The sequence below is a fragment of the Euprymna scolopes genome, chromosome 22 (assembly GCF_053919585.1).
Source record: "Euprymna scolopes isolate OS-2025 chromosome 22, ASM5391958v1, whole genome shotgun sequence".
NCBI lineage: Eukaryota > Metazoa > Mollusca > Cephalopoda > Sepiida > Sepiolidae > Euprymna > Euprymna scolopes.
This window is the reverse complement of record NC_136503.1, coordinates 111,369,715-111,381,800: the sequence shown is the minus strand read 5'-3', so window position 1 is coordinate 111,381,800 and position 12,086 is coordinate 111,369,715. Positions and strand designations below refer to the sequence as shown.

General features: G+C 30.6%; 1 protein-coding gene across 5 annotated transcripts in view; it reads right to left on the bottom strand.

Moving 5' to 3' along the window:
* LOC145243645 (autophagy-related protein 16-1-like) overlaps window positions 1-12,086 on the bottom strand; it is a 171,202-nt gene that overhangs the window by 100,034 nt on the left and 59,082 nt on the right. For all 5 annotated transcript variants that reach the window (XM_080106686.1, XM_080106683.1, XM_080106684.1 and 2 more), the window contains 2 exons: window positions 9,490-9,580; window positions 4,225-4,385 (listed from right to left, as the gene is read on the bottom strand). In XM_080106686.1, coding sequence (XP_079962812.1) covers window positions 4,225-4,385; window positions 9,490-9,580 — 252 coding nt within the window. The remainder of the gene's footprint in view (window positions 1-4,224; window positions 4,386-9,489; window positions 9,581-12,086) is intronic.

Sequence of the window (12,086 nt, the reverse complement as noted above, 5' to 3'; positions counted from 1 at the left end):
TAATAGTAAATTGTAGCCGATTTTGATTTTGTTAGTTTGAATCGCGTAATCTCCCTTTATTAATCAAAACAGATGAAGACATACTATCCTTATTTTCTCATGAAATTTAAATATTTTTTTTTTTTTTTTTTAGTAAAAAATAATGTACTTGTACAGTTTAGTCAAGACATTAAAAAAAATGAAAATATCGAAAAAAGTTTAAATTGTATGTATCCGTTATGGGACGAAGTTCTCTGAAAAATAAATTCACTTAATTTCATCAATTTATTTTTTTTACAGTGAAAAAACTATGATATGATACTGAGCAAAATGTTCGATTTTTAGGAAGAAAAGCTAGTATTAGAGATGGGGAGGGGTGTCAGCACTTTAACTGGAGTTATCTCCCTTTGTCATTTCTAAAATTCAAACAAATTTTTTTTTTAAATCCAAGATGGCCGCCTTCAACACGCTCTCATAAAAACGTGTTTTTCCGCTGTAAAACACAAAAAAAAAAAAAAAACTACTTGATGAAATTAAGTGAAATTTTTTTCGGAGAACTTCATTCTATAACGGATACATACAATTTAAACTTTTTTTTCGATATTTTCATTTTTTAAGGTCTTGACTAAACTGTACAAGTACCAAAAATAAATAAATGAATAAATAAACTACTTGATGAATTTTTGTGATTTTTGGAATATAACATTTTTCATTCTGTGACGAATATATACATCAAAGATTTTTCTGTACTTTTTTTTTTTTTTTTTTTTTTTAATTAGGCTATATTCTGGACAAGAAACCCAAAAATTTAATTAAAAAAAAAAAAAAAAACTACAACTAAGTAAAAATAATTCCAAGTAAGAACAGCTAATTTAAAATATAAGATCCTTTTGTTCATGGTGGAGTGATTCTTGGAAAAAAGCACTAAAAATGTCATAATTTGAAGAAAAAGGAAAAGGAAAAAAAAAAAAGAAAAAATTATATATACGCACACATACACACATTGAAGACTAGACATTAATAACAAAAAAGAAGAAATCTTCATACAATTTCATGTAATGCCGTTATAGCATACATCATCAAAAAGACATCTGAAATAAGCTTCATTTAATTTTTAAAATATCCAGTTTCATGTTCAATAATATTGTTTTATCAAGAAGTACATTTTTTGAAAAAAAGATAAGATTATCTGAATTATTACAAACTAGCAAGCTGCCCGACATTCCCTGGTCATAAAATAAGCTTAAATAGGATACTTTAATTCATGCAAATTGTGTATTTATTATTATATTGTATTCTATATTGATTATAATATTGGACCAAATATATAGCAGCGGTTAATTCTTGCTGGCCTGTCACGGCTATAGTGCCAATTCCAGAGGATAAAAAGTTTATACCATACTTACCTTTTTCCGCTTGGTGTATAAACGAGTTGAGTATCCCCTTTTATCATGGGTGTTGGCCTGCCGGTGTGCAGATTCATTTTTACTCATTTTTCTTTTTATTAGTCTATTCCTCATTGCCCACAGCTTATTTGGTATGAGAAGCTGCCCTCTAATAATTCATTCACAACCTTAGGAATGAGCTGAATGGCTTGAGGAGGTAGCACACCATGTTCTTGAAAAATTGGTCAGGGTTTACTTCTGATGAGAAGTATCCTCACGTCAGAGTCTCTGACAAGCCCCGTACAGAGAGACCGAAGATAGTGTCTAACAGACATTCAGTTTCTTCCCATAAATGTGTATTTGCATATGTATAGAAGAGCACTCTAAGTCAACTTATGCTTGCCAAGTTCCAATTTTTTTCAATTTTGTCCCCTTAGCAGGTAGAGACTGTTTCTCAAAAAGACAAAGTCACTTCAAGAAGTAAAAATTAAGTTTACAAGCCAAAAGTTTCTGTAAACTTAAATCTAATATAAATATTAATATTTTTATAGTAATCTTAATCAAATAAAAAAGCTCAATACAACCCAAAAATAGGAAATAGAGCTTATCGTAAAAGAACACAATTTAAGACTAAGTTATAATTTACAAGAATTTATCTGACAGGATACTCAAAAAATATATTTAATATTTCTTTTTTGAGTACCCTGTCAAACAATAAATTCTTGTAAATTATAATTTACAGGCTTTAATTGCATTCTTTTATATAAACAACTTACATACTGTTAATTCAAATAGATATAAAAAATATGCCCCCCTCCCACCGCCTCTGGTTGCATATTTCAACTAGTATATATAAGTGCTGAGTTTGCTAATGTACAGCAAATTATGACAATTTCCTGTTGAGGTACTCCCGCCTCATACCAGGAAGGAGGTAACACCTGGGAAAATCTTCTCATGAAAATAGAACAGGTACACTAAATACATATATATCATAAAAATATCATTTACATCCATGGTTTGGTCTTTTTCTTAATGTCATTGACACAGCTTAATTAAAAATCCACTTAGCTCTCTTTTGTCTGCGTTGGTGAACAAATTCCTATCCATTGCTTTCCTTTTCCTTTCCACCAACTCCATCTTCTACACCTTTGTTACTCTGATAAACCTATTTCCTCTTTTATTATATACTTTTTTATCCCCTATTTCCTAACACCTGGGGGTGGGGGGGGGGGAAGTATCGATAGTATCCGATTTCCAGTGCTTTTTATATTGAATAAATCAAATTTGAAATATTGAATTTCAAGTAAAACAAATGGTAACTACGTAATTGTCATGTTGCAGATAGTAACATATCCAAAAATTACATAGGAAAATAATCTTTTATAATATAGAAGCAAAAATATGTGCATTTTTTTTTGTATGTCCGCCAAAGGCTTTGGCGAGGGGGGGGGGTCACTAAATCTTACAACTTTTTATATACTGTCTAGATTATAATATGTCCGATTTACAAAACGAGGTTGTCTGTATTTTTTTTTTTATTATGTTACAAAATTCGCGCTGGGATTTCATTTTGTCTACTATAGCGTGATGTTTGACCTAAAAAAAAAAATAACACATTGACGTTCAGTCACCTGCTTTTTTAAATGTTTAATTTCACCTTTCCTCACTTCTCTGCTCACGTAGCGTCATGGTAAGTCATCAGGCTATTCGCCTCAAGGCTTAGGTTTCAAGCCTACCTCCCTCCCAAAACTTTTTTTTTTTTAACACCCGGACATCCCCGCTAGTTATTAATGATAAGCAGTTTTTGATAAAGTTTATATAGGGAATAAAATTTGTCAAAATTTTGAATTATATTCATCACATGACATAAGAGAACTTAATTCTGTCAACTGGTCATTTTTTAAAAAGTTAAATATAGTGATTTCGTTCCCTTAAATTTCTTTTTTCATTTATAATTATTTTTCTATCCTATCGTTTTTCATAATTTTTTGATATGTTACTATTTGCGACATGATAATTACGTAGGTGCCATTTGTAATTCAATATCTTGATCTGATCATTCAATATAGAACCACCTTCCTTTTAAAATCAAATATTTAGTTATATACTTTTAAAAACGCTATCTGGTTAGAAAGTGGGAGACCATTTCATGTTAAATTTATATGCAAAAGTTATCCCCTGGTTTAAAGTCTAAAATATGGGCTATTCTCCAGTTTCACTCAAATATTAAAAACTTTCATTTAAAAAAAACAAAAAACTTTAAAACAAAATGGCACAAAAATTCTTAGGTACTTACATGTTAAGTAAAAATCAGATAGTACACTAAAAACTATGCAAATTCATTAAGTATTTTTGTTTCAAAGAAAAAAAAAAGATCAAATTTTAACAGTAAAATTCCTGACATTAGCAGCCTTACTAAGATCAAGGGGCATAACTCAAGCTTAAATTTAAGCAAGGAAAGAGTCAACAAACCTAGCCCTTCCACTCCAGCTTAAGAATGGCTTCCAAAATTTGCACAGGGATGATTAGATAAGAAAAAAAATACTGAATGAATTTGCATAAATTTTGGTGTACAGCCTTTTTCATTTTTAACCTAACAGGTAAGTATGTAACATTTTTGTACAATTATAATTTTTAAATATTGATGTAAAATTGGACAAACAAAGAAAATATTTTTTAGCCCCCACCCCCACCTCAAATTTTTTTAAGCTGCTTACATATAAATCGCCTAAATGCGTAGAATATCATTTTGAGAGAGAAGTGAATTAGCATCATATAAATGGCTTTCGTTTTACCAAAATATAATTTCTGCATTAGAATCATGTCTAAATTAGCTGTGTTGAATTCAACATGAAATTACCGCAAAATTTTATCGTTTTCTTCATTCAGCTTGTCTGCATCTTTGGACTTTTGTTGCATCCATCGCTCAACAAGATCTCGATTATCTTCCTGGCATTTCCGATATTTTTCTTCCAGAGACGTAAATGCAAGTTGGAGAGCTTGATGTTCATCTTTCAACATCTGAAAAGAGACGGCAGAAATTCTATGAAATTAGTTTAAAGAAAATGATAAAAATATTAAAAACTAGCATGTAGGCCAGACATTGCCTGAGATTTAAATGACAAATTCTATGCGAAATAACTACTGATGGTCAGCAGATGAGTATTATTTTTTTCAAATCTGAAACTAAATTAGTAAAATAATAATAAAAAGAACACATACAAATCTTAAATTGGAAGGAGTGTTTTAAATTAAATAATACATTAAAAAATTATACCTTAGAATTTTAAGGATTTGGATCAAAGTGTAGTATTATTCTAACGAAATGTAATTCCTGTACATATATTTATGTTTAAAACTTTTTCAAATTTGGGCTTAGCTTAAGTAGCCCCCCCCCTGGAGTGAATGTGGTAATGTGGTTACTGAGATGATTCTAGTTAAGAGTAAGATAAACAATTTTAAGTATTTGTAACCAAGGATGACCAACGACACTCATTATCCTCATACTTTTGATTGGCCTTGTACCTAATTTGGTCATTATGTAATAGTTTTATATTTTGTGCAAATAAATGTCAAAGTGTAGTATCTGTTCTGTCTTTAGTTTGTGAAGGAAAGGTCTTTCTAGACTGAAATAATTTTAGTTTTGTCCCATCCAGGAAACTGGATTTTCCTCACATTATAAAGAAACTTTGTGTTTGCCTTTGTGGATGAGGACATTGTTAAAAACTATATTCTCTTGAAAAAAAAAAAAATTCTATGTTTTCAAGTGATTAAGCAATTTTAGAACAGAATGAGTAATTCAAAGAAAAGATTGATATGCTATAAAAACAACCAATACCTTTTCACTGCTTAATTATATTTTGATGTTCAAAGTGGTCCATTTAGCAGACATGCTAATAGTGTGTTGGGCCATTGTATTCAGGTTAGTTATAGATGACAACAGCTATGCTAATTACTGTATTAGCCAACCAGGTTACAAATTACATGGCCAGTGAGGATTAAGAATGTACATTGTACGGAGACAATGATCTGATGGTTGTGTAATGTCACAGGTTAATGAATACAGATGAAGATTAAATCTTAAAAGAATACATGAGAGTTCTTTGGTTAGTAGATGTAGAACAATGAAGGTGGTAGGATTGGTTAACAGGAGACAAAGTAAAACATGGGAAGAAGTGATGAGGATGGATTCAGGAAGATGTCAGAGATAGGTTAGCTTGGAAGATGCCAGCATGAAAAGTAGATGCTAAATCGAATATGCAAATTATTCACCACAAAATGAATTGATATTTTCTGCTTTTACAAAGCTTTGTCATGTCTTTCGTAGGCAAGAGTTTTTACTCTAATTGTAGCATCATCATCATCAGCAGCAGCAGCCCTGCCGTTTAACAGCATTGGTGACCACAGCTCTCCAATGCGGGTGGCTATCGATAGCAAAAAAAAAAAAAAAAAAAAAAAAAAATCAACTTTTGACAATAATGTCCAATCAATCAACTTGTCCATCAAGGTGTGTCTTGATCGACCTTGCTTTTTCGATTTACATTCTACCAGTCAGTACGAGAGGTTCTATGCCTTTTTGACGCTAAATATGTCCTAAGAAAATCATTTGTTTTTTCATGATGGTTTCCCTCAGCATTCCTTTAGTGCATCCAAATCTAGTCTATAGTCCATATTTCCTCATTAGAAATGTGATCTTTCTAAACGACCCCTAATCATAGCACAGAGCAAAAAAAAAAAGCAAAAAAACAATGGCATAGCTGGGTGAAGAATTATCATGCAAAAACTCGTGACAGTTATGTGCATCATCATCATCATCATATCCGGTTTAGCATCTGGTATTTTAAAAATGTTGTTAAAGTTCTATTCTATTTAACCTGGGTTTGGATTAGGGATGTAACGATTAATCAGTAGCTAATCGACCACTTTGCTGATTAATTGGTAATCTGACGATTTGCCGATTAATCACTTTTCTCTTTTATATTAAATTTAAATCATTTCATCACTGCCAAATAACTCGTCAGATAATATTGACACATTAACATAGTAACTGCTAATTTAACTTAACATTTAATCAAGTGTCTGGCCACTATTATGGCTTCTTGCCTTTATTAAATAAAATTACAAAGACAATTTCCAATTCTTACATGAATATAATTAAACAATTAGATAAGAAATTACAAGCCAACCACAAAGAACAAATTGTAATTCTTAAAGTGAATAATTATAAGCTGAAGTTCTGCACCTGCTGCTGCTGTTCTACTTCCTCTTATTCTTGCTGCCTGCCTCCTCTGCTCTGTCTCAGTATTTAAGTTGAATACTTTTAAGTTGTAATGTTTTCAGGACACAGCCTGTTCCTCATAGGGTCATACACATTACAAGTGTCTCACTCTCCACAAATGAAGGTGGTGTGCTATAATTTGAAGTCAGTTTACTCAGCAGTGGTAAGGTCTCCTGTGTCTTCTTCCACCACTGAAATAGATCATCTCTTGTAAGTAGCGGTAAAGCTACATAATGATCAAGTTCTTTTGTGCATATGGGATTTACTTCTTTTGAATTTAGATTGTGATTCTTGTATTTCTGTTGTAGTTGCAGTCTTCAGGTTTAACTCAGCTTCTACCTGTTCTAAGTTTGGATTCGTCACTGTAGGCTTATTTGAAAGTAATTCATCAGACAATTTTATTTTCCCTTTGATCTTCTTGACCCTCAACAGCGATTCTGCCTCATCATCATCAGTAGAAGATGTAGAATCCAATTCTTAGCGTTTTCCAGGTCATTCTTTTGAAATTTAAATTTGAATCTTGGATATAGGAAAGTAGACACAAGTTCTTATCATTTAGATGGGATGAAAATCTTGTTTCCATTGAATTGTTCAACAGTGGTAAGGATTCCACTAAAGTCAGAAATATCAGAATTAGATTGGACAGCTTTTGAAAGAAATAACCTCAAAGCTAAAATTGTAGGTATTATCATTGATATGGTTGAAGTTCTGTGACTTGCTTCTTTAGCGATTTCTTTAACTGGTAAATTTTTGGAACAAGTCCCTTTCGGTAAGTTGTTAAGGTAAGAATCTTATTAACAACAGCATGCATAACAATAGCCTTTCGTTGTTCTAAATTCCTTTTTAGCATATATGTTGAATATCACCATATGGTCACATTTTGAAATTAAAAATTAAACTGATCCTGTATTTCAGTTAATTTGCTAATGAAGAGTGATTAAAGTGAGAGGCTTTATTTCTGTTATAATGATCGTCTTGATAGCCTGTTGGGAAAATAATGAGTCACTTATTGAATGCTGCAATGTATGTATGAAGCATGATAATGATTCTAAACCACATTCCCTGACACCAGCAACCATATTTGCTCCTGAATCCCACAAGACTAAGAAAACTTTATTCAAGATTTTATACTTGGAATATTGTGCAATTCTTCACTTATTCTTTACCTGTTTGTATACCATGAAATGAAACAACTCTAAGCACAGCTCTACACTGTCCTAACTCAGAAAGGGAGCATTATCTGTTGTAACTGTCCAAATGCCTGTAGTTCATGAAATGCTAATTTCAACAAGAGAATTGAATTTTGGTTTTATTTTTGTAAATATATCAAAAATTATTTTGCAGAGAATTACTTTTTTGATGGAATATTGTAATTTTAACAAAGTTTTGCAATAAGCCTATTAAATCAATATCAGATGTTACAGAATATGGTTGAATATCAACAGCAATCATTTCTCTTTTCAGATAATGGATCTTTTGTGATCTATGATCTTTAATATCACAAATTTTCTTTTTATCCAATATTGACTATAACAGATTGGTGTTTCACTGGAGGCTCATAGTTGCTGCCATTGGTTCCTGGAATGTTTGTCCCAGAATAGTCATTTTCTTTGTTTTCTTATCTGCAATTTTTGCTTCTTTGGATGAATCTTTCTAAGATTGTTTAACATATATATATATTATTCCTTAATTAGAATTCATTTCTGAGATGAGCAGTTACCACCTGACAAAGGCCAGAGGAATAGTTGGCCGAAACGTTGTGAATAAACAAAACCAATAAAAGATCAAAAACAACAACTAATAAAGATGAGAATAATAGTCCGAAATAAAAATAAATTAATATTGTTTAACATGTTAGTCGTTGGAAAAGGTTTTGCTAATTTGCCACCCTTTGATGTGACGGTTTGACATAACTTGCAGGCAGCTGTATTTTTATTCTCGGGATTGACATCAAAATACTTCCAGCAGAAACTGGTTGCCATAATGGTTGAAGGTTGTTGTCAATATTTAGTTAATTTTTTATTTATTACTCATTTCTGATATCTAATTAGTAATTTATCTCAATAAAATATACATTATCTAAACCAGAAAAATAAAACTATGTAATGGTAGCAAGAGTCTAAACGTAAGAAACAAGAATATGACTAATGAAGAATGCTTTATTTTTGGTTCACACATCGTTGCAATTTACTGTACAATTCCTAATAATTAATAATAAATATTAGTATCATTTATGGCAACAAAATTTGTTGATAAATTGGCATTAGAAAAACGATTAATCGGTAATTGATAGATTATCAAAAACCGATTAATCGCTAATCAGCCAATTTGCTAATCGGTACATCCCTTGTTTGGACACTTTTGTGTTAAAGATAGGAGAAGGCTGAGAGGGAAGGGGTGTTGGTTGGTTGGTTGATTGTTTTTGTTTTACGGCATATCAACCCTTTCCGGGTTATTTAATGCCGAATCCAAAGATTTTGAAGAAACATTTTTTTAATAGAATATATTTGTTGTTTTCAAGTCGGTTTCTATTTAACCCATAGTTGGAACCCTAACAGGTACTACCACTCCGGGTCAGAGTGGACCTGGAAGCAATGGTAATTAAAGGGTGGCTCTACACTCCCCAAAGCCCACAAGCTGGGGCCTCACCACTGGATATAGTTTAAGGTCGTATCCAGGACCCCCATTGAGGGACTTTTACCCTCTGCAGGGGGGCAGTCGGCGTATTCTAATGCCCTACCGACAGGGCCGGGAAGGGGTGTCTAAAGTTAAATGGACAGTGTCCAATAAAAAAAAAAAAAAAAAAAAAAAAAAATATTTATTATCAAACAGTGAAAATGATCCTACCTGGTTCGTTGCTTCCAATTCCAAAATGGTTTGTTCCAAATTTCCAATGGCTGCTCTTAAACCAGAAGCCGTGACATCAGAATCACCCAACCTAAGAATAAGAAGAAAAGTTATTTATCAATACAATCGTGAACAAAGAAAAAATGTGTTTTTATTTAGAATTCGATTCATTAAAAAAAAAAAAATACAGATAATTCTTTATGATGTATGTACCTCTCATGGAACGAAGATGTCATATTCCCAAAATCATATAAATTGATCAAGTATTTTTTTATGAAGAAAATCAAATTTTATGATTTTTAGTGATTAATAATTTTTGACAGCCAGTATTTATAAATAAGAGGTGGACAACTTAATTTCAAGATCAAAATCAGCCGTGTAATGAATACAATTTACTCTTAAAATTATTAAAAAAAAATGTTTTCTATATAAAAAAAATTACTTATGTGATTTTTGGGATATGACAGGTTAGTGATGACTACATACAGCATACAGATTTATCTATATCTTTCTTTTTTTAATAACGGTAATTCTAAGCACTCAAAAGCTTTGCATGCATGTCAATTTTGAATAACGAATGGAAGATAAAACTGAAATGTGCATAAAGATGGTAGCACTAAAAACAACTCTAGAGTAAAACTACGAGCGCACATTTAGGAGGTAAGGAAACAGGAAGTCATTCTTCAATGAAGCAAATATCATTTAACTCCTTCACCACCATAAATCATTCGAATTGTAAGCATTCACAGCAAAATTAACATTTTCAAAGCGAACAACCATCATAAGGAAAAGCAGACAAGAAGTAAGAAAGTTAGAAAAGTGGTTGCTTGATTTTTTTACGGCATATCAACACTTTTCAGGTTATTTAATACAGAATCCTATTATTTTGGTAAAAGCTTTTATGCTTCAAGTTCTTTATATTTTTAAATATTTATTTGGTTTGGTTGTTTTGTTTTACAAGATATCAACACTTTTCAGGTTATTTAATGTTGAATCCAGAACTCGTACTCCTAGTGTGTGCACGTGTATGTGTTTGTATGCACATGTATGTGTTTGCATCCAGGCATCAAATCTGACATTTAGGAGGATTAGTATCCAACTCACATACACTAACATAAGCATGCACGGGCAGGGGGGGGGGGTCATCTTTATCATTTATCTTAGAAAAGGAATTTTCAAGGAAGCATGAAAACAACACTATAAATGTTTTTCTGTAAATTCGTACAAATCCGGGATGAATATTATACACTGTATATCACAATATTTTTTTTTTTCAAATATATTTTCCTGTGTATTATTAAAAATTAACATGAGTGCTGATAAAATAACATTTTGGTTATAGTCAGCAAACGTTCTTCCTAACTTCCAGCGTAGTTGCTACCAAAAGTGGTGACAAGGCAAATCAGTTCCTTCACTTTTATTATTCTTCAGCATTTCTATTGCGAAGCGATTTATTGAAATAAAATATAAAAGGACATTATTGAAAAATATACAAGAAAAATTAAGAAAATTATAAAAAGATAAAAATAACAGTCTTTATTTGCCCTTTTAATAACAAAATTAAGATTTTTTTTTTTTTATTTGAAATTTTATAAGAAATATGTTTATGAAATTATAAAAATGTTCGTTTTTTTTTTTTGTTTTTAATTTTGAAGTTCAATTTTTTACTTGAATTTATATAATAAATATGTTTACGAAAGTATAAAAATGATGACCGGGAAATGAGGGATCATTTTACATTAAGTTTATATGCGAAACTGACCCACCAGTCTAAATTATATTTTCTTCATTTTATGACAAGATTCACACAATCCCTTAAAGTAGAATTTTAATTTTTTTATTTGACTGCTAGAAAGTCATTTCTGACTAGAGTTAAAGTTCGAAAGTTGAGTATATTTGAAAACCAGTATTTCTCGAAGGATACACTATTTTATAAACAAACCACAAATCGCATTAACTTAAACTTTAAGCAAAAAAAAAAAAAAAAAAAAAACAGTATTCCCTTTTTTTCTTATTTAAGCATATAAATGAAGTATTTTCTTATTTTTTAAGGAACTTTAAATTTGGTAAAAATGATAGTCTTCTGAAATAGGTTGCCTCATACTTATTTTATTTTTACGTGATCAAATTCCAATAAGTTTTAGAAAAAAGAATGCTTTCATTTTGTGGTGTGACTGCTTCCTATCAATCACCACGATTATGGATTTGGTAATTGATTGAATCATGAAAAATGAACTTGTCTTGGAATGGGTATTTTAACTTTAAAAACGGTGGATTTGAAGACAAAAAAAATGGAAAAAAATATAAATAAATAAGGAAAGAATAATGAAATGAGAAAGAGGAAAGAAAAAGAGAAAAAATAAGAAAATATGAAAAAATTAAAAGAAAAAAGAAAAATAAACAAAGAAAAAATAAGCAAAGTAAAGAAAAAACAAAAGAAAAATAGAAATAAAAAAGAATAAAAAAGAAAAACAAAAATAAAGAAAAAAGAAAAAAGAGAAATAAAAAGAAAGAAAAATAAAGAAAAAAAAAGAAAAAAAAAGAAATAAAAATACAAAACGAAATAAAGAAAAGACAAGAAATAAAGAAAAATAAAA